Source organism: Onychomys torridus, chromosome 23 (assembly GCF_903995425.1).
Source record: "Onychomys torridus chromosome 23, mOncTor1.1, whole genome shotgun sequence".
In the NCBI taxonomy this organism is placed as follows: domain Eukaryota; kingdom Metazoa; phylum Chordata; class Mammalia; order Rodentia; family Cricetidae; genus Onychomys; species Onychomys torridus.
Window position 1 is genome coordinate 56,596,135 of NC_050465.1, and position 27,417 is coordinate 56,623,551.

Consider the following 27,417-nt stretch of genomic DNA (forward strand, 5'->3'; position numbering starts at 1 on the left):
CCTCAGCTCAAAAAAAAAAAAAAAAAAAATCCTATCACAGATGTAAACATTTTGTACCTTTTGATGCTCTATAAGAGAAAGCCTCTGAGGTAGTGAGTTAAGAAACGGAGCCTGGGCAGGTAAAGAGCCAGCGAGTCCGCTTGCTTACCTGGTATGTGATAAAAGTGAGTGTACAAAGACTGGCCTCCATCCACATTGATCAGCTGTCCAGTGATAAAGGAAGCCGCGGGAGACAGCAGGAAGCACACCACGGAGGAGACCTGGGGACAGAAGAGGATATGTGTGTGTGGAAGAGGAAAGGCTAGAACAATATTAAGAGGACCTACGGCTCTTCTCCATCGCTGGGAGCCTGATCCTCCCGCTATGATGGTATCTCAAACCACAGAACTGCATCATGAATCCTCCTGTGCGCACATCTTCGCCATCTGACAGCACAGAGACCGTGTCCTTTCACAGTTTGGACAACAGTGAAGTCAGGGACAGGTGGCAAGATGTGAAGCCTCGGACAGCGGCAGTCAAGCGGCATGGCATGGAGAAGCCACAGGTGAACACTGAATCTCAGCCATTCCCCGAGTCAACAGTGAACTCCCTTCCAGGGCTCCCCCTTGTCTGACGAAACCCCGTTTGTCCTCACTGCCACGGGCTCCTGACATCTTGGTCCCAGATACAGTGAGTTTGTGTTGTAGGGTTGGCATTCTGATTTGTTCACTCAGTGGCCCTGTCAGGCCGGAAGCACAGCTGTGCAGATCACAGCTTTCCACCAGTGGGACTTCAAGGTCCCCACCATGTTCCCCCAAACGTAGTCACTTGGTGAGGTTTTAGAGAAACTTCCCAAACCGAACAGAATTCTTTTTGTTTGTTTGTTTGTTTGTTTTGCTGTTTTGAGACAGGGTTTCTCTGTGTAGCTTTGCGCCTTTCCTGGAACTCGCTTTGGAGACCAGGCTGGCCTCGAACTCACAGAGATCCACCTGGCTCTGCCTCCCAAGTGCTGGGATTAAAGGCGTGTGCCACCACCACCCGGCTCAGAATTCATTTTACTGATGGTCAAAGGAAGCCGAGTTCCACAAAGGGTGATGGTTCTGAGCACATCCCTCTCCTGGCTTTTATACCAGGGACTGACAAATATGTAAAAAAAAAAAAAGCAAAACAGGAAAAAACAAACAAAAGACAGTGAGGGGGAGCAGACAGATTCCATAGGAGAGAAACAATTCCATGGAGTTGTCTTCTGACCTCCACACATGCACCATAGCACGTGCATGTCTGTACACAGGTTTGGGGATACACACACACACACACACACACACACACACACACACACCACTAATAAACAGGTCAGCCAGCTGCATCTGGTGTGACAGCTTTGCTGATCGGACACAGCACACAATCAGACAGACCAGAGTTTTTCCCACACTCTGCATTTCACAAGAGCTATGTCAGAGGTAGCCAAAGTTGGACTGGCTGTGTCCCTTCAGGGGGTTTTTAATGTCAAAGCCGTTGTCACTGTGTTGAGATTTTACTCACGGAGCCACAGCAGTGATGGGGCAACTGCTGGGGTCTCAGCATGGGTCCTGGCAAGAATTCCACACTGGGGCCAGCAAGGTGGCTCACCCAGGACAGGTGCTTGCAGCCAAGGCTGGTGGTCTGAACTCAATCACTGGAACTTACATCACGGAAGGAGAGGACACACACCTGAACACTGTCCTCTGACCACCACACTCCTGCTCTGTCACACAAGCACTCAAGAAGGAGAAATAGGCCGGCCAGTGGTGGCACACGCCTTTGATCCCAGCATTCGAGAGATGGAGGCAGGTGGATCTCTGTGAGTTTGAGGCCAGTTTTGTCTACAGAGTGAGATCCAGGACAGCTAGAGATACATTGAGGAACCCTGTTTCAAAAACAAAACAACAAACCAAAAAAAAAAAAAAAAAAAAGGAAAAAGATAAAAGAAATAAATGTATCTGAGCTTGCTAGCACATGCCTTTAATCTCAGCACTTGGGAGGAAGAGACAGGCAGATCTCTGTGAGTTCGAGGCCAGCCTGGTCTACAGAATGAGAGCCAGGCCAGCCAGAGCTACACAGTAAGACCCTATCTCATAAAAAATTTTAAAAAGTGTAAAAAAATGTTTTCAAAGAATGCAAACTATATTATTAGTTGAGGTGCCAACAGTCATAATATTCTGGTCCAGATACTCATGGAAATGGGGAGAGATCGAGTGCATGTCTTCCTAGTGTTCTAGATGATGAAATAGGAAGTGCACACACATGTGTGTGCATACATACACACCCACACACACCAACTGCTTTTGTTCCACAGAGAAGTACAATGGCCATTTCAAGAAAGAGAATATATGTTTAAACTAATGGAACAAGCTTTTTTTCTTTTCTTTTCTTTTTTGTTTTGTTTTGGTTTTCGAGACAGGGTTTTTCTGTGTAGTTTTGCGCCTTTCCTGGATCTCATTCTGTAGCCCAGGCTGGCCTCGAACTCAAGAGATCCACCTGGCTCTGCCTCCCGAGTGCTGGGACTAAAGGTGTGAGCCACCACCGCCCGGCTTTTCTTTTTTCTTTTTTTTCTTTTTCTTTTTCTTTTTTTTTGAGCTGAGGATCGAACCCAGGGCCTTGCGCTTGCTAGGCAAGTGCTCTACCACTGAGCTAAATCCCCAACCCAAAATTTTTGATAATTTCACGTGTGTATACAATGAATTCTGGTCGTTCCTCCCCCATCTCCCTCTCCCATCTCTCTGTTATTCCCACTGAATCTCCTCTTCTCCAAACAAGTCCCTCCCCCGCTTAGCAAGCATCTTTAATTTTTTTTTTATTTATTTTTTAATTTTTTTTGTAAATGAAGGAAGTAAGGCTCTCACTTCAAACAAAAACAACTGACACGTTGTTTTCAATGTTAGGCTTTCAAGTGAAATAGAAGTGAGCAGTGGGTGTAGACATAGAGAAAGGCGCTCTTTCCATATTGTGTAACGGACCATGTCATCTTTTAGATCTGCCTGAGTGGGTGAACAGGTCATTTCAAAGGACGGGAGCCCAGCCGGGCGGTGGTGGCGCACGCCTTTAATCCCAGCACTCGGGAGGCAGAGGCAGGCGGATCTTTGTGAGTTTGAGGCCAGCCTGGTCTACCAAGTGAGATCCAGGGAAGGTGCAAAGCTACACAGAGAAACCCTGTCTCGGAAAAAAAAAAAAAAAAGGACGGGTGCCCTATGTTACAAATTAAATAGATCAAAGATCCACAGTGTGCAAAAGAAAGGTTCACATTAACAGAGCGCAGAAAGTAGAGTGAGGAGGGCTGGAGAGATGGCTCAGAGGCTAAGAGCATTCATTGGCTGCTCTTCCAGAGGTCCTGAGTTCCATTCCCAGCAACCACATGGTGGCTCACGACCATCTGTAATGAGATCTGGCGCCCTCTTCTGGCAGGCAGGTGTATAAACAGGCAGGCCACTGTATACATAATAAAATAAATAAATAAATCTGGGGGAAAAAAAGAAAGTGTAGCGACACCATGTCAGGTTCCCCACTGCAGCTGAGTTTAAAGAAATTGTTGGGGTTGGTCTAGCTGAACTCTAGCATGCGCATGGCCCATAGTCAATCTCCCACAGTGAATAAACCAGGTGGCACCAGCCTGTAATCCCAGCACTCGGGAGATGGAAGCAGGAGGTTCAGCAATACAAGTCATTCTCTGCCACATATCAAATTGGGGGCCAGCCAATTTCAAAAGAATAATGCCAAAATCAACCCACCAAGCCAAAACAAATAAATTTATCATTTGTTGAATTAAAAGGAAAGAAAAGAAGATTGACATTCATTGGAAGGCTATTCAGATGGTCTTTTCTTTTTCAGCTCCCCAGCTGTAAGAAGCCAGACTCTCTTCCTATGCTTCGGCTGAAAAATCAGATTTCGACAGATTAAACAAAGACCCAAAGGTGATGGTCCAGCACTTAGGATGAAGCCACACTTAAAGAGTTTGTAAATGAGCCAAGTAAATGTAAAAAGAATTTCTTTGTTTTGGAAAAGTTAGCTAATTTATTTAAAATATTAACATATAATGCTTATTTGTTTGTTTGTTTGTTTTAAGTTTTTTTCGAGACAAGGTTTCTCTGTGTAGCTTTGGAGCCTGTCCTGGAACTCATTCTATAGACCAGGCTTGCCTCGAACTCTCAAAGATCTGCCTGCCTCTGCCTCCTGAGTGCTGGGATTAGAGGTATGAGCCACCACTGCCCGGCATGCTTGTGAATTTTAAATAAAGTAATAAATATTTCTTACATTTCTTCGTTTAAATTTCTAATATGATTCTGACACTCTGATTCACATTAACAAAAAGCCATCTATCTATTTCAAGTAAAATTTAATCATGTTAATCTACTCATCTCAAATAATTTAAAATCCTTCTTTTCAGAAGGAAAATATAAACATAACATGGCCCATCAAATGGTTATTTGGGACAGTATCATCATTATTAATCTGTTTATTTTTGTTGAGATAGAATCTCACTATGTAGCCCTGGCTAGCCTGAAACTCTCTATGTAGCCTAGGTTAGCCTCTAACTCACAGAGATTTGCCTGCCTCTGCCTCCTAGAGTACTTAGATTAAAGGTGTGCACCACCATGCCCAGCTAGTATCTTCTAAGTTTTAGTATATGATGATCTATGATAGTTTAAGATTTCATGCCCAGAAATAGACTCTTTCACACTACAATGCAGGACAACATTCAGGAACCTTCATTGTAGGATTACTACCCTCACAAAAACATAGGATCTAAATTAGAAGAGCAGTCTTTTGAAATAAAAAATTCAATAAACGTAGGTATGTGTGTCTGTAAAGATGCACATAAAATATAACATGAGCTATTTCTAGAAATTAGAACCATATTTCCTCTCCTGCCAAGATTTTTGTACTTTTGACTTTATGGGCAAGATAGATGGTGTAATGTATTCTAAAGAGCATTTGCTGACTGGCCTATCAGTGTGTGTGCAGTGCAAGCCTACACACACAAGCCTACACACACAATGGTAATGAATAAAATAAAATTTCAACTTAAAATCTTGGGCAGTTTTTGCACAAATATTTATCTAGATAAACTCAGCATGTTAAATTGCAAAATTGTATTAAATTTATAGGTTGATGTAGGGAAATCTGACTTCTTCTTCTTATTATTGTTGTTGTTGTTATTGTTATTATTATTATTATTTTAGATTGAGCTTGGAGAGATGCCTCAATAGTTAAGAACACGTTTTTTTGCTCTTGCCAAGAACCTGAGTTGGTTCCCAGTACCCATGTCAGGTGGCTCACAGTGGCCTGTAATTCCAGCTTTGGAGGATCCAACACCCTTTTCTGGCCTGCAGGGAGACTCACTGCACTCATGTGTGTGCCCCTGTGTTTGTGTGGCCGTCTGGGGACAAAATGTGTGAGTTCAGATCAAATCTTTACCTGCTGACCCATCTCACTGGCACCTACAACTTTGTATTTGACTTTACTTTTGTTTGGTTTTTTGGAGACAGGGTTACACTAGGTGGCTCAGGCTGTCCTGGAACTTACTATGTGGATCAGGCTGGACTCATTTTCACAGAGATTTCCCTGTCTGCTTCTGCCTCCTGCACACTAGGATTAAAGGCATGGGCTCAGCAAAAATTGACTTTTTAATAAAATTGATTCTTCTGCCAAGAAATATGACATGTATTTATTTTAAATATTTATTGCTATTGTTGTGTGTGAGTCTGTCTGTGTGTGTGTGTGTGTGTGTGTGTGTGTGTGTGTGTGTGTAGGAGTATGAATGTGAGTACAGATGCCTGCCTGCAGAGGCCAGAGGTGCTGGATCCCCATGCAGTGGGAGTGATAGGCGGCTGCCAGCCATCTGATGTGGTTGCTGGGGATCAAACTCAGGTCCTCTGGAAGAGCAAGTTCCTGCTCTTAACTGCTGAGCTATCTCTCCAGCCCCACATGCCTTTATTTATCCTGCCTTTTTTTTTTTTTTTCTTTTTCATTCTTCAATAAGAACCTTCTCCCCTTCTCCCACCACCATTAGAACTAAGTTTACTTCTGGGTCATTTGAAAAAGCTATTGGATTTTACATACTTGAACATCATGAGTCTATGACTATCCAGCTTGCTTAGAGCTGCTTGTACCAACACTGCATGTGATAAAATAATGTAGCTGTAAAGCAGCATGAAACAAGAAAACATGTTGTCTTTAACTTCACGACCTTTGTTCCCGGGGAAATTCTGCTGTCCGCAGCCAAAACAACTAACTAGGTTATTTCCCAGAGCCTCAAGTGCAGGTGAAAGGGAAAAAAACCAGTAGCCATCTTGAGAGACGCGTCCCACCCACTCCTCTAAAGGTATTTGCTGACCAGCAGTTTTAGAACTCACCAGAAGTTGAACTTATGGGAAGATAAGGCTGAGACAATAAATCTATGTATCCTGGGCTTGGCAAAACAAGATATGGGGAGTAGTGGACTCAACTGACCGGAAGTTGAACTCAGGGGAGAGCAGGACTGGACCAATAAATCTGAATGTATATATCGTGGGTTCAACAAAAGCAGGACATAGGGAGTAAAAATGTATGTCTCTGTAGATCCCCTGGATCCTGTTAGCCACCTGTAACCTCATGCTTATAGTTCAGCCAGTACCTTCAGAGAACTACCTCACCCCTAACCCCCTCATCCAATCCCAAGCTGCATGTAAACCTTTTCCATATAAACCGCTTCAAGTGAGTGCTCCAGGCTGTCCTCCTCCACCCACTGTGTCGGATGCTGGACAAGGACCAAGCCCGAGCTTGCTAGTTATCAATAAACCCCTTTATGTTCTGCTCTGTGGTGGTCTTGCTTGGGGGGGGGGTGTCTTGCGATGCGGGCACAACACTGGAAAATGGTTTGGTGGCAATGGAATAATCATCTCTACTAGTGAAGCAGGCCACACGTGTCATGGGTACCAAATGTCACACATGTCTCAAGTCCACGTCATCAATGCCAGGCATATACATCACCTCCTCTGGGATTCCAAGGCGCTTAGCTGGGATGGTCTCAATAGCCATTTCAAACATTTTTTGTCCCAATTTCCCATAGTTGTCAACAGCAGTCTGGGAATAAATGACTCCCTGTATTAGAAAACAAAGCCAGGAGATTAAACAGGGAAAATGAAATTGTCAACACACCGAGGGCTGGGGATGTAACTCAGAGGCAGAGCACTTGCCTAGCATGCTCGAGGCCCTGGGCTCCATCCCTAGGGCTCAAACAGCAGCAACAAGCAGGCATCGGGAATACACTGACCAACAACCAAAGTGTCAACAGAAAAGATAAGCATTTCTTTCTTTTTCTTTTTTAAAGATTTATTTATTTATTATGCATGCAAGTGTTCTGTCTGCATGTATGCCTGCACTCCAGGAGAGGGCGCCAGATCTCATTATATGGTTGTGAGCCACCATGTAGTTGCTGGGAATTGAACTGAGGACCTCTGGAAGAACAGCCAGTGCTCTTAGCCTCTGAGCCATCTCTCCAGCCCTAAGATAAACGCTTCTAAATCAACCTTTCCTCAACTGTCAAAGGGGTCCAGCCAACCACTATGAACATGTGGAGCTTTCAAATGGTCACTTAGGAGGCCTTCTCCCCTTTAATAACCAGCTAAGTCTTGGATTGTTTCATGAACGACTTGGTTTCTGAAGAGTATGTCTATGTAAGCACTTTAGCAGGGCACCTCACCAGGAACAAAGGACCTAGGGATTCTAGTTTATCTTCCAAGAGCATGCCTGCTTTACCAGGAAGAAGTGCAAGTACAGATTTCCTTGGTTTTTAAAATTAAAGTGAAATTTAAAACACACACCAGAATCCAAGATTTCTGTATGTATCTTGGAAAGCTAATTTAAAATGTGTTCATTTTAAATTCCGAGTGTGTGTATGAATTGCACAAATGTGCGTGTGCATATGGAGGGCAAAGGTTGACGTCAAGTTTCCTTTTTAATCACTCTCTACCTTATTATGGAACCCAGGGCTCACTGAGCTCACTGAGACACCAGGCTAGCTGACCAGAGAGTTCCAGGTTGGCTAGGCTGGTTGGTAAGTGGGCTCCATGGCTTGCTGCCTGTCCTCCCCCACAACACTTAAACATCATAGGAAAACATTTGAGTTGATCTGTGTAGGTGAGAGAGGGAGATTTTGCCTAATGGGTCTTGGAATACATGACTGGTACAAAGTATCAGGGAGGATTGAGTTCTAGCTGATTTCACAAAAACAAACAAACAAAACCAAACGTACATACATTTGGGGAGGCAGAGGCAGGAGGACCAGGAGTTTAAGGCCAATTTAACCTATATAATGAATTTAAAGCAAGCCTGGGCTCTACAAGAACCTTTCTCCAAAACCAATCAGAGGTGGAGAGGTGTCTCGGTTGTAATTGGTGAAGTGCTTGCCATGAAGTCTTGAGAACCTGAGTTCAGATCCCCAGCATCCACATACAAGCCAGCATGCTTCAGTAACCATATGGCTAAGGTAGGGTGGGGATAGGCAGGTTCCTGAAACTCACTGGCCAGCTAGTCTAGTCAAATCAGTGAACTCTGGGGTCAACAAAGAGACCCCTGTCTCAAAAACTAAGGTAGAGGGTGACTGAGGAGAACAGCGACATTGGCCTCTGCCTTTCACCTGCCTGTGCATACATATGAACACACACACGTACCATATTCATAACAAAAAAGGGATTTTGGCGTTGTCAATATTGTACATTTGTAACATTGTAATGCATAACTTGACTTCTAGTTAGTCTTAAAACGAAGAATTTCTTCCCAGAACCCTGACATTAAGCTTTTTTCCAAATAAGGACTAACAATATACCAAGGAATAATGAAATCACTTAGGAAAAAATCACTCTTCAAAGTAGTGCTTTTTTGAGTGCATGTAGTGTGTGTGTGTGTGTGTGTGTGTGTGTGTGTGTGTGTGTGTGTACCTATGTATTGGTGTTCTCAACCAGGCATGCACACGAAAAATGCCAGAGGTCAGTATCAGTGCCTTCCTCTATAATTTCCATCTTATTATTTCTTGTTTGTTTGTTTGTTTGTTTTGAGATAGGGTTTCTCACTGAACCTGGAACTTGCTCATTCAGTTAGGCTGTCTGGCCAACCAGAGAGCTGCCCAGGACTGGAGTTACAGGTGTGTGCTCTTGTGTCTGTCCTTTTATGAGTGTGGGGACCTGAACTCAGGTCCTCATACTTGTACAGCAAGCGCTTTACACACTGAGCTATCTCTCTAGCCCCCAAAGCAGTATTTCTTTTTTTTAAAAAAGATTTATTTATTATGTAGAAATATCAAATGCTTCACGAATTTGCGTGTCATCCTTACACAGGGGCCATGCTAATCTTCTCTGTATCATTCTAATTTTAGTATATGTGCTGCTGAAGCGAGCACACAGTATTTCTTTTTAAGATGTATTTTTTTAAGTATTTTAACTCTGTGTGTGTGTGTGTGTGTGTGTGTGTGTGTGTGTGTGTGCTGTGCATGTGTGGTGTGGGGGATGTGCATGCAGGTGTCCAGGGAGGAGGCTAGAAGAATGTGTCAGAATTCCTGAAGCTAGAGTTACAGGCAGTTGTGAGATGTTTGATGTGGGTAATGGGAACTGAGCTCAGGTCTTCTGCAAGAGCAGTATGCACTCTTGACTGCTGAGCCATCTCCCCAGCCGCCTAGGATTTCTTAACTTTTACTATGCAATAGAATTTCCTCAGTTCTTTTTATAATGCAGGTACTTACAACCCATTATATGATGAAAAGTTCTTGCATCACTATTGTTTAAATATACATATTATTAATATATAGCAAGTCTGTGCATCACTATCTCATTATCGATCAAATAACACTACCGCTATAATGAATGATGACTGCCTTGCTAGTTTAAGCTATTGTCTTAATTAGGTTTCTATTGCTGCGACGAAATACCCTGACCAAAGGCAACTTGGGGAGGAAAGACTTTCTTTGGCTTATGCTTTCACATCACTGTTCATCACTGAAGGAAGTCAGGACAGGAACCAAAACAGGGAAGGGTCCCGGACACAGGAGCTGATGCAGAGGCCATGGAGGGGAGCTGCTTATTGGCTCATCAGCCCACTTTCTTATAGATCCCAGGACCCCCCAGCCTAGGGATGGTACTACTCACCATGGACAGAGCCCTCCCCCATTGATCACTAAATGAGAAAATGTCTTACAGCTGGATCTCATGGAGCCTCTTTAGCTGAGGCTCCTGCCTCTGATGACTCTAGCTTATGTCAAGTTAACACACAAAACCACCCAGGACACTTATGTTAAAAGTCAATCTTTGAGAAATGGCTCAGTGGTTAAGAGCAGTGACTGCTCTTCCAGAGGTCCTGAGTTCAATTCCCAGCAACCACATGGTGGCTCACAACCACTTGTAAGGCCCTCTTCTGGCCTGCAGGGACACATGCTGGCAGAATACTGTACACATAATAAATAAATAAATCTTTGAAAAAAAAGTCAATTTTTTTTGAGACAGGGTTTCTCCATGTAGCTTTGGTGCCTGTCCTGGATCTCACTCTGTAGACCAGGCTGGCCTCGAACTGACAGAGATCTGCCTGGCCTTGCCTCCTGAGTACTGGGATTACAGGCATGGGCCATCACTGCCCGGCTAAAAATCAATCTTTTATAGTATATTTATACAGTTGTTAGTATATATACTATCTTGTCCTCAAGGACACAATTATCCACAACACAAATGGAATCAGAGGAGCCCAATTTGTCAACAGACTTTGAATATAACAGTTACCTACAGGAGCAACACAGTTGATCCTTACTCCACTGCTGGCCCATGCCAAAGCCATGGATTTGGTGAGGTTGTAGACGCCTGCTCTTGCAGCTCCACTGTGCCTAATGAAAGACAGAAACACTGTCACCAGTTTCTGTTGAAAAATTTCCTCATTGGCTAACTTGACAAGCATATCAGTGGCTTGAGAATGTCACAAGGTTGTTTTTGTTATGGGTCTCTGTCATGGTGAGTCCCTGTTTAAACAAAGAGCTGAACCAGGCTGTGGTGGGTGGTGCATGCCTTTAATCCCAGTGCTTGGAAGGCAGAAGCAGTTGGATTACCTTGAATATGAAGCCAGCCTGGTTTCCATAGCAAGTTCCAGTCAAGCCAGGGACACATGTCAAGCACACATAACAAGCCAGGTAACCCTGTCTCAACAACAACACACAAAGCTTTTGGTCTGCATCTGTTCAGGGGCTCATGAAGAATGTAGACATGGGCCTGGGGTGTCACTCTGCTGGTAGCATGCTTGCCCTGCATGCACGAAACCCTAGATTCATACTTAGCATTACATAAAACCAGGTACGGGCTGGAGAGATGGCTCAGAGGTTACGAGCACTGACTGCTCTTCCAGAGGTCCTGAGTTCAATTCCCAGCACCCACATGGTGGCTCAAAACCACCTGTAATGAGATCTGGCACCCTCTTCTGCGTACATAACAAATAAATAAATCTTAAAAAAAATGTACAAAAAACAACAACAAAAAAAAAACCAAAAAAACCAAAACCAAAACAAAACAAAAAACCAGGTGCAGTGGCACATGGTAGCATGATCATCCTCAGTTACATATCAAGTATAATGTCATCCTGGGATGCATGAGACCCCCAACTCCAAAAACAACGAAACCACAGAGGAAACACCACACACACACACACACACACACACACACACACACACACACACACACCACCCCTTTAAAAAAAGGTGATGTGATTCAGATTTTCTTTTAAAAAAATATTTATTTATTTATTATGTATACAGAAGAATGTGCCAGATCTCACTGCAGATGGTTGTGAGCCACCATGTGGGTGCTGGGAATTGAACTCAGGACCTCTGGAAGAGCATTCAGTGCTCTGAACTTCTGAGCCATCTCTCCAGCCCCATGATTCAGATTTTCTATGTACAGCAAAATAAGATCCCCAGAACAAAGTGCTATATGGTTTAATGTGGAAAAATTAACATAGAAAACTTAGGAAAAAATTTCCATTCAAAAGCATCTGAAATTAGGTGAGGAAAGACACATTAGGTAGTAAGCTGATGAAGGATTTCCTTCAACTTGTAGCCCTGCATGTTTGCTGATTAATTCTTTCCAATTTAGTATATCTGAAAGATCCTCTCTCTCTCTCTCTCTCTCTCTCTCTCTCTCTCTCTCACACACACACACACACACACACACACAGACACACACACACTCTTACATATATCTCACAGGGTAAAGAATTTGGGTTGTGGGCTGAAGAGATGGCTCAGTAATTAAGAGCTAATATGTGACAGTTAATTTTGCTCAACAGTTTGATAGGATTAATAAACACTTAGGGATTAGTAAGGCATACCCCTCTTAAGTGTCTGTGAAGATTTTTTTTTTTTTTTCAGAGAATTCACTGTAGTTCACTGTGGAGAGGGGAGAGTGTTTGGTTAAATCGGCACTGCTCATGGCTGGCCGTCGCCTGCAGTGGGAGGAGAGGGTTGGAGTCACGAGCCATAGTTACCTTTTTAGAGCTTTATTGGGAGAAAGGGAGAGAGAGAGAGAGAGAGAGAGAGAGAGAGAGAGAGAGAGAGAGAGAGAGAGAGAGAGAGAGAGAGAACCAAAGAAACAAGAAATAGAGAGACAGAGACAGAGAGACCTTGCAGAGGGAAGAGAGCAGAAAGAGAAAAGGGAGACACAAAGAGGGCCCGCCTGCTTTTTAGGCTGGGCAGTCCCAGGCTGATGAGGTAATTAAGGACAGAACCCTTACAGAGAGGGAAGACCCATCCTGAATGTGGGCAGGATCATTCCAAGAGGCAAGGATTTTTACAAAGAAGCAGCTAGTTGAGTACCAGTATCCTCCTTTGCTGCGGGCCACAGGAATATAAGAACCCAGCTGGTTATGGCAAAGTCACTACCAGGAGGGGTCAAGGATTTCCTAGAGAGAAAGCCAAATTCCAAGGAGCTTTTGGTGTTACTTGGCTTGTTATATATCAGCTGTCTTCTGTTATGAAAGTCATGTGTGCCTTCATAGTTTTCCCAATTGACTTTTCCCTAGAAGGGCTAATAGTGTGGACTGATCACTCTCTGGACATGCACATTCCAGGGATTTAGAGAACAGCCTCAGGAAAAGCTTTCTCTGGAATCAGATATCTCCCTTAGCCACTTTCAAGGACCACAGGAAATACCGCCCAGGTGAGGGCCCAACCTTCAAGGACTAACAGTGATAGCAGCCCACATACAAGTCTCCTGACAAAAATTCCACAAGGGGACACCGCCTAGGTCAGGTGAACATTAAGTAATAGCTTTACACAATTTAGCTCGGACTTCCAGGGCATGGGGTGGAGAAGAGAAAAGAGAATGGAAGAACTAGATGGGTAAGAACTTGAGAGGGACAACCTGAGATGGGGAAGAACTAGATTGAAGGACTAGAAGAGAGTACTAGAGGAATGAGATGGAAGAAGAGGAAGAGACAGATGGGGAAGTACTAGCTGGGTAAGAACAAGCTGAAAAGGACCTAGGTGAGGCAGAGTTTAGATGAGAGAATTAAGATAGAACTTAGAGGGAGCAATAGATAAGTATAGAGAGATCAGGCAAGAAAGGAGCTAGGCATGAGAACAGAACTGAAGCTGTGTATATAAGATGTTATGCCAGAGGAATTAAATTAGCAAGTGGACATAGAGCTCCGTGTGCTGAGATTCTATTTCCTGAAGATAGTCCTTGCCATTAGTAGTTCTCTCTCCTGAGCCCCTGGGATGTATAATACTAAGGCTGGCCCCTCTAATATTAGACAAGACTCCTTTCTCTGCTTCTTGGCTCACTAAGGTGGATGGAGCCCTCTTCTGGCTCCCTACAATGAATGGAGCCCTCTTCTGGCTCCCTAGGATGGATGGACCCTCTCCAGGCTCACTAGGATGGATGGGACCCTCTCCTGGCTCCCTAGGATGGATGGACCCTCTCCTGGCTCACTAGGATGGATGGACCCTCTCCTGGCTCACTAGGATGGATGGACCCTCTCCAGGCTCCCTAGGATGGATGGACCCTCTCCTGGCTCACTAGGATGGATGGACCCTCTCCTGGCTCACTAGGATGGATGGACCCTCTCCTGGCTCCCTAGGATGGATGGACCCTCTCCTGGCTCACTAGGATGGATGGACCCTCTCCTGGCTCACTAGGATGGATGGACCCTCTCCTGGCTCCCTAGGATGGATGGAGTCGTTCTCATTTAAACCACCACATATAGCAACCTTAATCTGAATGGGAATTAGTAGCAGTTAGGGAAAAGGCAGGTAGATGAAGTGCTTCCTAGACAAACTCGAGGGCGTGATTTGGATCCTCACACTCACAGAAAAGTCAGGCATGGCAGTGCATGCTTATGGTTCCAGCAAGGGGGAGGGGGAGACAGAGACAGGAGGGGACAGGGAGACAGAGACAGGAGGGGACCAGAGACTCACTGGCCATCCAGTCTAGTTAGATCAGAAAACAATAGATTTAGTGAGAGACTCAGTCTCAAAAAAGAAGGCGGAGAGGGATTGGCAAAGACACCAGATGTTGACCTCTAGCCTCCAACAACACATTTTTTTTTAAAGGTACAAATAAAAGGAGATGGAGGTTGAATATGATCAAAATACATCATATGACCATTTCCATGAATTAATAATAACATTATTTTAAAAGGAATTTATTGGGGTTGCAATTTATTAAAGGCATAAATCATTGATTTAAGACATTTCTCATTATTGCCCCTCATTAAGAGAACAAAAATCTAAAGACATAGAAAAAATATATAAAATACTTACGAGGCTGTTGGGAACCCATTGTTAATCAGGACGATGATATTGACAATCGACCCTCCATGCTCTTTCATCCAGGAATTGTAAACTGCAGAACCAGACAAACAACAACAGTGTTAAACAGTGTCCTGACTCCTTCCTTTATTATATCCTGCTCTAGCACACCTTGGATGTCTTCTTTTTTTTCTCAAGACAGGGTTTCTCTGTGTAGCCTTGGCTGTCCTGGATCTTACTCTGTAGACTAGGCTGGCCTCAAACTCACAGAGATCCGCCTGGCTCTGCCTCCCGAGTGCTGGGATTAAAGGCGTGCACCACCACTGCCCGGCATGATGTCTTCTATTTTAATTTAGTTTTTGTTATTGAGATGAGGTCTTGTGTAGCCCAGGATGACCTCCAATTGATATATAGTAAGAAGCTAATTTAATAAACCATGAGGTAAAGCTGAAAAATGCCAAGGAAAGATTAAAAAATGAGTTAGAAAATAAATGTACATTAAACTAATAATTGTAAGGGTTCTGTCCTTAATTGCATCATCAGCATGCGACAGTGTCCCAGTTTAAAAAGTGGGCGGGCCCTCTGTGCATCCCTTTTCTCTTTCCGCTCTCTTCCTTCTGTGCAGTTTCTCTGTCTCTCTGTCTCTCTTTGTCTCTCTCCCTCTCCCCTTCTCTCCCGCTTTCTCTCCCAATAAAGCTCTAGAAAGGTAACCATGGTTTGTGACTTTCCTTTGGCACCCTCCTCTGCCAGCATGGCTGCCAGCAGCGCCGATTTAACCAACATTTGGTGCTGTTCAGACTCGGATATACACCAACCCAGGACCTACTGACTGCTGCAGCTTGCCCCTCCTCCCCCGCCCAGTGAGACCTCGAGACCACAAGCGCGCTTGTCCCTCGCCTCAGCTGGACCCCTATACAGCTACCACTTCTGATACCGCCATGATTTTTCACAGTGAGTCTGCCGTTCTCACGGCTGTAGTCTGAGCTATATTCTTTGTGATGGACACCCCAAAGGTTGTCCTCGGGTTGTGCTGGCAAAGGCAGGCACATTTTTGCTTCCGATGAGGAGGAAAATGTCATCTGGGGTCTACCCGGTAGACCGCTGCAGTGCAGTCGAAGCCCTTCCCATCCCTTGATGAAGAGGATGGCGAATTTGAGCTGATTCTTAGATCTCTCTCCATTCTTTGGGGACGCCCGAGATTGAAGTCTGATCCTGGTTTGTTATTTTAATTTTTTGTTTTTCTCTCGGCTACAGCCTTGGAACAAAGGGGCGGATACATTTACCACCTACATTGGCAGATAGGGGTGGGCACCGGTAAACCTGGCCACATAACAGAGTCGTGGGAACTTCTGCCAGCGAACGGACAAATAAGAGTTACTTTATCCCCAAGCTTTCTGCTAAAGCTCTAAACCCTTCTCCTTTCCCACTTCTGCGTCTGCCACATGTAACCTTTTCTGTCTGACTTCTGCTGGCAATGGGCGGGCTTGGGTGGCTTCTAAGATTCTCGCCCTAACTCACCTTAACTCCACCCACTCATTTTCAACTGCCTTAAGAAACACAGATAGGTCTGAAAGCAGCTAAGATCCATACAAGTAAGTTTACAGTAGTCAGGATGGCTCCTAAGCCAAAAAATCAGCTTATAGCCTCAGACAAGTCTTCCAAAAGGATCGGTTTACAGTCTGCCTACTGGCAGATCTTCCAAAAGCTGTCCTTAAGCCACCAATTATCAGGAAAAAAAATCCAAGACACGGAGTAAAATCCATTTCTTATTCCCCAGACCTCCCTGACTAAAACTTAAACATCTGGATAGCAAGGCTCCTGACCCCACGGGCAAAAGAGTCATCTGTGGCATTTAAGGTGTGCCAGGGAAGAGATAAAAGCCCAAAAACAAAATTGCCAAGTGCTGGCACTCGCTGACTCCCGAAAGCTGTTGGGTCCCTGTTTTAAGTGAGAAAAAGGCCACAGGCTAGTGAATGCCCTGCCAGGCCATCACCAGCCTTGTTAAAAATGCTGCCTATAAAGACAACCAGTCAGCTGACTGCCCCCAGGTGCCAAGACGCATGGGTACACCAAGCTAAGACCTCCAACAAACCTAGGCTTGGCTACAGACATGGCAGGGAACACAGAATGCAGCAGGGATGTGATCTGTTTCTTTCCTTCTAGACACCAGAGCCACTGACTCAGTCCTGGGATTTTTAGGATGTCACTTCTCCTTTCTATTGTTGGGTACAGAGGACAGCCTTACTTACCACACCAGATTTAATTGCACTTTCAGAGTTACTTAATGAGAAAGATTTCCAACTAAGGTAATAGCTCATTGTCTCACTTCAAAGTTACTGCCTGTGTTTCTCATGTGCATACAGACAGGGCCATGACCTTTGCCTTGTCCCTAATTTAAAAAAAAAAAAAGTTTTCATGCACCACAAGCTTTTCTCTTCCCAGTTCCCTGTTCTAACTCACTGTTCAGCCAATGATACAGGACCACCATAGAACCGGAGTCCAAAGATCATCAACATCTTGTCAAACAGAAAGTTTCCAGCCACAGCCAAGAGGGATACTTGTCTCCAGAGCAAACTGATGACAAATAGCATCCCACAATGCCTGTCTACCTCGGAAGACTCCCCTTCTCCATTCCCCCAAGAGCCAACTGACGTCCAAAAAATCAGCTGGAAGCAGTTTTTGAGAGGAACAATGCCCCTATTCCCATCTACCTGCTTTTTTTTTTAAATAATAAGTGAAAGTCTGGGATGTAAGGGTTCTGTCCTTAATTGCATCATCAGCATGTGGCAGTGTCCCAGCTTAAAAAGCGGGCGGGCCCTCTGTGCATCCCTTTTCTCTTTCCACTCTCTTCCTTCTGTGCGGTTTCTCTGTCTCTCTGTTTCTCTCTCTCTCTCTTTCCCTCTCCCCTTCTGTCCCCCTTTCTCTCCCAATAAAGCTCTAGAAAGGTAACCATGGTTTGTGACTTTCCTCCAGCACCCTCCTCCACCTGCATGACCACCAGCAGTGCCAATTTAACCAACAATAATCTAGATGAAAATTGTTGGAGCATTGACTCATTTAAAATGGTAATAGTCGGGCTGGAGAGATGGCTCAGAGGTTAAGAGCACCGACTGCTCTTCCAGAGGTCCTGAGTTCAATTCCCAGCAACCACATGGTGGCTCACAACCATCTGTAGTGAGATTTGGTGCCCTCTCCTGGCCTGCTAGCATACATGCTGTATACATAATACATAAATAAATCTTTTTAAAAATAAAATAAAATAAAATGGTAATAGTCACACAGTATCTAGTGTAACTTGAATTTAAAAGATTTTTTTTTTTTAGCCAGGCAGTGATGGTGCAGGCCTTTAATCCCAGCATTTGAGAAGCAGAGGCAAGAGGATCACTGAGTTTGAGGCCAGCCTGGTCAACAGAGCTAGTTCCAGGATGGCCAAGGCTACACAGAGAAACCCTATCTCAAAATACCAGCCAACCAACCAACCAACCAACCAACCAACCAACCAACCAACCAACCAGACAAATAAATAAATAAATAGAAGCCTTTACAAGACATATTATCATTTCATCTATAAATATGTCTGTATTTCTAAACAAGGGAAAAAGCTTTCACAGTATAATCACAATACCATGAATAGACTTGATTAATAATAACCCCTAAAAAATACTAAGTGACAGTCACACTTTCCTGAGTATATAATAACTTTACAGTATTTCTGTAGGAGCTAAGCAATAAATGAGGTGCACATTGTATCTGTTCATGTTTCCTCACCGAATCCAGTTCCCCTCCAACGCTTCTTACCCAATCACAGTTGACTTGTTAAAGTAGCTGGATTGTCTTGCCTTTATTCATAGTCTGGATTGTGGCAGTTTGCATTCTGTGGTGGCTTTCTGCCTATATTCTCTCTTCTGTATTACTTACAAAAGGGCAGATTTGGGTCTGATGCACACACCTGTGTATGTGTGCGTGCGTGCAAGAGAATGCTTCATAGATGGGGGATACTGTTTAGTCCATGAGGGGCATATGTAATTGTCTTCCTTCTTTTGTTATATGACAATATGCAGCTAATAGCTGTTGTCTTAGACCCAATTATTCATTAGAGAGTTGAAAATGGAGGTTTCCTTTATTAGCATGATCTATTTCTCTGCTATACAGTTTGTATATGAAAAGCAGAAAATGGGCTGGCTGGATATAGCTCAGTGGGAAAAACCCTGGTTGTAACCATCTGAGTTTGATCCCACGAATCCGCACTGAGAGGAGAGACTCCATTCCCAGAAGCTGTCCTTTGACCTTTGCATGTATGCTATTGCATGAGTGTGCTTGTACACACACACACACACACACACACACACACACACACACACACAGTGAGATAGACAGATTGGGGGAGAGAGCAATTACAATTAAAATAAAAAAATAGGAACATTCTTTTCTTTTATCAGCCATGGAAAGAAATGGCTTGACATCCTGACAACCTTCGAAAAGTAGCTATTTTGGGGCTGGTGGGAAGGCTCAGTGGTTAAGAACACCATCTGCTCTTCCAGAGGTCCCGAGCAACCACACGGTGGCTCACAACCATCTATAATGATGCCCTCTTCTGCCCTGCAAGCATACATGCAGATAGAGCACTTACATACATAACATAAATAAATCTTTTTAAAAAATGGCTATTACCGCCTCAGAATAATTTTAAATTTATGGACTTAAAAATACTGATTTTACTGGAGAGATGGCTCAGAGGTTAAGAGCACTGCTTGCTCTTCCAAAGGTCCTGAGTTCAATTCCAATCAACCACATGGTAGTTCACAACCATCTGTAATGAGATCTGATGCCCTCTTCTGGCCTGCAGGGATACGTTTAAAAAAAGATTTATTTATTTATTACGTATACAGTGTTCTGTATTGAGCTGTGGAGACACTCGCCTGCTTTACACATGTAGAAGGTGCCTGTCAGGTTGGTCTCAATCACGGCTTGCCATCCCTTTGCACTGATGTCTTCAATAGGAGAGATGAACTGGCCTCCTCCGTTGTTTACCAAGAAGTTGATCTTACCATACTTAGCTAAGGTAGATTTGACCAAATTATTCACCTAAAGAAACATTGAAAGTAAAAGTTTAGTAGCTAACCTGCTACATGACCTAGTCACTTGCTTTAGAAATGTAAAGCAATTCATAGACTCTAACAATGCATGTTAATTCTAAATACTACAACCCAAACATATGAAGCCACCAGTAAATAAACCCCCCAAATCCCATAGTGTGAACTTACCACTGTACATAAATCACAAGCCAAAATTCTAATTTTGGGGGTTGAGGATTTAGCTCAGTGGTAGATCGCTTGTCTAGCAAGCATAAGGCCCTGGGTTCAATCCTCAGCTTAAACAAAACAAAACAAAAAGCAAACAAAAAAACCAAAATTCTAATTTTGATGGCAAGATATACCAAAGAGTTACCAAGATACCCCTATGCACAAGCCTCATTAGTATTAATTTGCTGTGAGATGTCTTTCTGTACACTGTGAATATGTGTTGCTCTGACTGGTTGCAAATAAAATGCTGATTGGCCAGTAGCCAGGCAGGAAGTCTAGGAGGGATAAGCAGACAAGGAGAATTCTGGGAAGAGAAAAGCTGAGTCAGGAGTCGCCAGACAGACATAGAGGAAGCAAGATGACAAGGCAGAACTGAGAAAAGGTACCAAGCCACGTGGCTAAACATAGATAAAAATTATGGGTTAAATTACGTGCAAGAGCTAGTCAGTAATAAGCCTGAGCTAATGGCCAAGCAATTACAATTAATATAAACCTCTGTGTATTTACTTAGGGGATGTGAGTGGGAGAGATTTGAAGAAAACTTGCAACTACATTAATTTCTAACTACCAACCTTAAATAATAGTGATGAAATCAGAACAAAAAATGAACAGTAAGAAATGCCTTGGTCTCTAGCTGACAGCACATCCTTGTTTAGCTCCTCTTCCTTGTTTTGCTAGCCCTCCTTCTGAGGTCACCAGCTCAGTAAGTCACGAGCACACACACCTACTTATAGCTCTGCCTTCTTGTGGTCCTCATCACCTTAAAGTACAGCTGGGGTTAGGTACAACTTCTGCAAAGAGCAACAAGTCCATATGCTGTGTGGCCATGTTTACATTACCTCTTCTTCTTTCCTGATGTTGCACTGTATGGCAGTGACTTGTGCAGAGATGGAGGGAGGTAGGGACATCCTCAGTTCATCTGCAGCCGAGTTTAATCGGTCCAGCTTCCGGGAAGCAATGACCACATGACACCCTAAGGAGGAAATAGCCAGAGAAGGAAATAAGCTTCCAAGAACTGTCCACATTAAGGGGCTTAGAGAGATGGCACTTGCTGCTCTTCCAGAAGACCCAGGTTCAATTCTCAGCTTTCACCTGGCAGCTCATAGTTGACTGTAACTCTAGTTCCAGGGGATCTGACTCCCCCTTCTGGTCTCCACAAGCACCAGGCACATACATGATAAATAGGTAGATATATAGGCAAAACATACTTACATGTAAATAAATAAAAAGCTGTCAATGCATGCCTTTAATCCCAGCACTAGAAAGGCAGAGGCAGGTGGATTTCTGTGAGTTTGAGACCAGCTTGGTCTACAAAGTGAGTTCCAGGACAGTCAAGGCTATACAGAGAAATCTGGCCTGGGGGGCAAGGAGCCATCCAAGTTGTGGAACTATTTTGTGTGTTCCTATAACAGATGGGGGGGTAGTGGGAGAGGAATTAGGTCAGGTTTGGATAAGATGGAGCACAGGAACTTCCTGTGAAATAATCCTCTTATATACTGTAAAGATTTGTCACTTGATTTGGTTTAGTAAAATGCTGATTGGCCAGTAGCCAGGCAGGAAGTATAGGTGGGGTGACCAAACTAAAAATACTGGGAAGAGGAAGGGCAGAGTCAGAAGTCGCCAGCCAGTCACAGAGGAAGCAAGATGAGAATGTCACACTGAGAAAAGGTGCCAAGCCACACGGTTAAGCATAGATAAGAATTAGGGGTTAATTTAAGTGTAAGAGCTAGTTAGTTATAAGCCTGAGCTACTGGCCAAGCATTTATAATTAATATTAAGCCTCCGAGTGGTTATTTGGGAACTGGTGGGTGGAAGAGTATAGCAGGAATGTGGGGAACACAATATCGCCACAAGAGAGAAATGTCCATTTATAGGAACTGAATTTACCCTATAGCCTGAAATGACTAAGAAGTTAGACAACACACACACACACACACACACACACACACACACACACACACACGTTGCACGAATGATAAATGGTCTTATATAATAAAAGCCTGGAGCCAGATATTGGGGTAAATGCTGAAAGATCAGAGAGACAAAGAAACAGGCCACTAGAGAAATTTCTCACCACTACCGAGTCCTATAACTACAGTTTCTCTGGTCCCGCCCAGCCTTGCAGTCCCACAATTGCTTATAAAATAATCACTCAGAGGCTTAATATTAATTGCAAATAATATTAATTGCAAATAATTAATTGCAAATATAGCCTATGGGTCAGGCTATAGCTAGCTAGCTCTTACAACTTAACCCATTTCTATTCATCTATAGGTTGCCACGTGGCTGTGGTGTTACTGGTCTGCTCTGGCATCTTTTTGCTCCTTGGGCGATGGGCTGATGTCTCTCCTGACTCTTCCCTTCTTCATCTTGTCTTTTGTTTGAATATGTTGTCTAACATTATCCTGCCCTGCCACAGGTCAATGAGGCTTTATTTATCAACCAATTAGAGCAACACATAGTCACAGCATACAGAAAGACATCCCACAGCAGAACCCTCAGGCTGAATGGAAGGTGAGATCCTATCTCCATGAATCCTCTGACGGAAAGCCTGAGTCCTCTACTGAAAGGGCCTTATATGTCTTATATGCCTTTATCTGCCCAGCTATTTCACTTTCTTCCTAGTGCTGGGATTAATGGCGTGTGTGTTTCCAAAATACTGGTAGCAGAGGCAAGAGATCTCAAGTGCTGGGATTAAAGGCGTGTGACTCCCAAGTACTGGGATTAAAGGTGTGTGCCACCACTGCCTGGCTCTGTTCCTCTGCTAGACTGATCAATCTCATGTAGTCCACAGTGGCTTTGAACTCACAGATCCAGACGGATCTCTGTCTCTTGAGTGCTAGGATTAAAGATGTGTGCCACCACTGTCTGGCCTCTATGTTTAATCTAGTGGCTGGCTCTGTTCTCTGATCCTCAGGCAAGCTTTATTTGATACACAATATATCACCATTCTGTGTGTATGTGTATGTGTGTGTGTGTGTGTGTGTGTGTGTGTGTGTGTGTGTGTACATGTGTGAATATACACAGGAAACAATTGTTTTGAAATATTGATTATCAAGTGCCATAACCTAAAAATGAGCAGCCACCTCTGAGAGACAGCAAGTGCAAGAGGGACCTAGGAATAAACCATATTACTGTGACTAGGGGTTAGACTGACTCCCTGGTAGCAGACAGATAGGAAGGGGCTGTGGCTAGGCAATAAAGGTGGTGAACTTCAGCCAGCTTCTTCTTCCTCCTCCTGACTTGAGACAAAAGCCTGGCAGTATAAACAAAGGCCTTTGGGTCTTGTCTTCTGCCAGCAGGCCCCCACTGTTGGATTGGCTTAACAGGTTCAAGGCAGGATCAGGACATGTTACTCAACAGTTGTGGGCCAATCAACCATCCTGTCTTTTTTCAGACTGGCCCAACTCTAACTTAGGAGAGAAAAACTCTTCAGAGACTTAAGAAATCCTAGCCCTAAAGAGGAGACTGGAATTTCTGGCTTCCTAAGCTCTGATCCTCTTCTGCTGGCAGAATCGTTTTCTCTGTGTTTGCTGCATGTCTGTGGTGGGTGAGATTTCGCTGCTGTTACCAGTCGGACTCAAGATTGTTCCCGCCTTTTAAAATTCTTTTTTTCTTCCAAGACAGGGTTTCTCTGTGCAGTTTTGGTGCCTGTCCTGGATCTCACTCTGTAGACCAGGCTGGCCTTGAACTCACAGAGATCTGCCTGGCTCTGCCTCCCAAGTGCTGGAATTAAAGGTGTGCGCCACCACCGCCTGGCCCTTTTAATATTCTTTAATTGGCAGAGAGAACTAACCCAGTCAAGATCCCCAAACTGTTACCACTTGTGGAGAGCTTCCAGACTACAGCACAGAACAGATTTATTCTCAGCCCAGACGTGTCTAGAAGTGGGAAGAGGTGAAGTTGGAATTCCAAGGAAGCTAGGCAGCTGGCCACATGGGTTATAGGGAGATGAGATATGAAGAGATTTCTACAGTCCTGGTTGAATCTCATCCAGGTAACTGCAGGTCTGCAGATCAGTGCATGGGACAGCATGAACAGGCTGGGGAAAGAACTCTTCAAAACGAGCCAGGGAAGGAACCCAGGAAAGGATTTTTTGTTTTTTTTGTTGACCACCAAAAAAATCTTTCACTGGGTAAACACTGTAGCTTTGGCAGTAAAGCAACCTTAGCTAGAGATGAAAGGCAGCCAGGACAAACTCTTAATTTTAAAATGCTCTTTGGAAGTATCAAACTATTTCTTTTCTTTTGTTTTGTTTTGTTTTTCGAGACAGGGTTTTTCTGTGTAGCTTTTCGCTTTTCCTGGGACTCACTTGGTAGCCCAGGCTGGCCTGGAACTCACAGAGATCCGCCTGGCTCTGCCTCCCGAGTGCTGGGATTAAAGACGTGTGCCACCAATGCCTGGCGAAACTTGACACCTTTTGACCAACCCCTTCCCACTAACTGGTGTAGTTTTACTACTGTCCCCCCCCCCCCCCCCCCCCCCCGCGCGCCCCGCTCCCTCCCCCCCCGCCCCCCTCCGCCTTTTTTCATTTTCTTACATATCTGTAACTACAAGTAAAAGAGTTTTAATGTTTCAAAAAGAAGAAAAAAAAAGGTAAGAAAGCATTTGTAATTTCTCCCACAGATGGTCAGTTTGTTTTGAATGGCATTAGCTCACAGCCATCACTAGGTCCCTCATGCTATGCTGCACCAGGACTACCTGTAACAGTTGTTAAGTCATTCTTATATCCCACATATCACGGGAAGGCAGTCTATGACGTTTAATAGCTAATACATTATTACATTATTTATTTGCGTGTACATGTGTGGACATGCATGCTATGGTGCTTGTGTAGAGATCAGAGGGCAACTTGTGGACGTCAGTCCTCTCCTTCCACCATCCCTGTTCTGAGGATTGAATTTAGGTCACCAGTCTTGGCAGCAGGCGCCTTTGCCCACTGAGCCACCTTGCCAACTCCCATCTAATGTTTTATAATATTCTATTGCCCAATTTGGGTTTTAATAATAACTTAGGAAAGAGCCATTAATTCTAGCATTAAAAACAAAGATGGAAAAGCTACAGGAGAAAGTATTTCATAGCCAGGCGGTGGCAGCGCACACTTTTGATCCCAGCACTCGAGAGGCAGAGGCAGGCGAATCTCCGTGAATTCAAGGCCAGCCTGGTCTACACAGTGAATTCCAGGACAGCCAAGGCTACACAGAGAAACTATGTCTGGAAAAACCAAATGAAAAAAAGAAAGAAAGAAAGAGAAAGAGAAAAAGTATTTCATATACTTGGTGCTAGAGAGATATCTCAGAGTTTAAGAAAGCCTGTACTGCTCTTACAGAGGACCTCCGCTCATACTGGGTGGCTCACAATACCTATAACTCTAGTTCCAGGGGATCTAACACTTTTGACCTTCATGGGCATTTGTACTCACATGCATTTACCCTCCTCCAGCTCCCATTGCATATACATAATTGAAAATACAACACATCTTTAAAAATTTTTTTTCATATTTTCTCACAGAAGCAAATTCAATTATAATACAACAATACAATGTTTACTTCTCTTTTAGGTATAGCAAGTAGTTTCCCAGGGGCGTACTCCTTCATTTTCATAGCATCTCCAGAGGATAGGACTGCCCTAATAGTTCAGTCGTGACACAATAACTATCAGTCTGTGGCCTGACCCCAGAACTGGTGCAGGGCTTGCCTAATGCAAATTTACTCAAAAAGATATCCAATGCTTAAGAGATTCACGGAAGGTGAACTAAGATCCTATGAGTCTGCTAATCCAGGCCAAGGGCCTGACCTTTGCACCAAATAGTTACTGATTGACATTTTCCTCCCAGGGCAAGTTTCACGGTGGCAGACAGACTGGAAGTAATGGTAAAGTGCAAAACTGCAATGTTATCCTGTTTTATTTAGAAACTTATTGCTGATAAGATAAAGTTGATCATTTCTTCATGTCTTTGTTTCCTCTGTTTAGCTCAGCTTGGAATCCTTGGCCCATATCATTGATCCCTTTCCCCCTCATTATGTCAGGAATTTTTAAAAAATTGACTTGTCAAAACTCTTTACATAATAAAAGTGTCATGTTACAAATACTTTTTCTACATATGCCTTTAAACTTTGCATTCTTATTTTTCCCCCTATTTTTCCAAGACTGTTTTGTTGTTGTTGTTGTTGTTGTTTTCTGTGTAGCCTTGGCTGCCCTGGAACTTGCTGTGTAGCCCAGGCTGGCCTCGAACTCACGGAGAGCCACCTGCCTCTGCCTCTTGAGTGCTGGAATTAAAGCCGTGCGCCACCACCGCCTGGCTAAACTTTGCAATTTCAGATCCAAAGAAGATGTCCACCCTCACATATCTAAATACTAAATATAACTATTTTCTTCTCAGTGGCTTTCTCCCTTGTGCATTTGTTTACGTAATCCTTCCTTCTTCTAAGTTAAATATACACGTTTCTGTTCTCTTGCTTTGTTTACGACAGGGGATGTGAGAAGAAAACGCGATCAGAGCGTCTCAACAGGTGGACAACCTTTTGCTAAATGACGCCTTATCTAAAATTAGGAACCACTTCGAATGGATTAACGTTACAAAGACACAATTAATTCCACAGCATGTTTTCACAGGTCTGATTACTTCCCACTTCGGGCGCAGTATTGGTTCTAAATCCCTTTACTTCATACTTCGTGACTCATTTACCAACATTTCTCCGCTATTGGGAAGAACACCCTCTTTTCCGTCGCTGGCGCGGCTCTCCCCTGCCCCACCAGCGCCCCCCTCTGTCTCTGAGCCCAGTTTACCCGAGCTAGACCCCTGCGGATCCTAGCTCTGTGTGCCCAGCTCCAGAGACCTGCTCACGTACCCAGGTGCAGGAGCTCCCGGGAGATAGCTTTTCCGATGCCCGTGGCCCCTCCGGTAACCACGGCCACATGGTTCTGCAGCAGGCTGGGTGCTAGGCAGCTCTGATACTTAGTCCAAGAGCCCATTGCAGCCGAGCGTCTGTCCCCAGGTTCTGGACAGAGACAGACCTTGGGCGCTCTAGAGCTAGCAGAGCACAAGAGGCCTGCGCCCACGTGACTGAACAGACCACGCCCCCGTGTCCGCGTGGTCCCGCCCAGGCCCCGCCTTCGCGACGCACTAGGCATCCTCCCAGAGCTGGACCGCTCCTGGCGGCCGCCTGCAGCCCTCTGCATCCTCAGCCTCCCTCCTGGGTCCCAGGGCACGTGTGGGTGAGACTCCTCGTTCGACTTTTCGTATTTATTTTTGAATTTCGGTGACATTCGGGAAAAGGAGAGGGGAATGAAGAGAGAGAACGAGAAAGAAAAGATATGGGAAAGATATTCTCTGTTCTGAGAATC

The 27,417-nt window shown here is 44.2% G+C and overlaps 2 protein-coding genes and 1 non-coding gene across 6 annotated transcripts in view; 1 reads left to right on the plus strand and 2 right to left on the minus strand.

The window, feature by feature from the left end:
* Pecr (peroxisomal trans-2-enoyl-CoA reductase) overlaps positions 1-27,119 on the minus strand; it is a 30,813-nt gene extending 3,694 nt beyond the window's left edge. Inside the window, exons 1-7 of the mRNA XM_036173098.1 lie at positions 26,922-27,119; positions 20,910-21,043; positions 19,687-19,852; positions 14,780-14,861; positions 10,762-10,858; positions 6,985-7,095; positions 149-260 (exon numbers count right to left, since the gene is read on the minus strand). Of these exons, the coding sequence (XP_036028991.1) occupies positions 149-260; positions 6,985-7,095; positions 10,762-10,858; positions 14,780-14,861; positions 19,687-19,852; positions 20,910-21,043; positions 26,922-27,045 (826 nt within the window). The 5' untranslated portion in view covers positions 27,046-27,119. The remainder of the gene's footprint in view (positions 1-148; positions 261-6,984; positions 7,096-10,761; positions 10,859-14,779; positions 14,862-19,686; positions 19,853-20,909; positions 21,044-26,921) is intronic.
* The window catches only part of Tmem169 (transmembrane protein 169), a 55,111-nt gene that overhangs the window by 4,983 nt on the left and 22,711 nt on the right, over positions 1-27,417 (plus strand). For 2 of the 4 annotated variants that reach the window (XM_036173099.1, XM_036173102.1), the window contains exon 1: positions 27,190-27,288. The exons of 1 other annotated variant lie outside the window; for it this stretch is intronic. The gene's annotated coding sequence lies outside the window, so the exon portion shown is untranslated. Of the gene's footprint in view, positions 1-3,843; positions 4,021-27,189; positions 27,289-27,417 lie in introns of those variants that run through there. One more of the 4 variants, XR_004943583.1, reaches the window with a different exon arrangement.
* Positions 9,285-9,391, minus strand: LOC118573528. Its single transcript, XR_004943639.1, has one exon. It is a non-coding gene; the product is annotated as a U6 spliceosomal RNA (small nuclear RNA).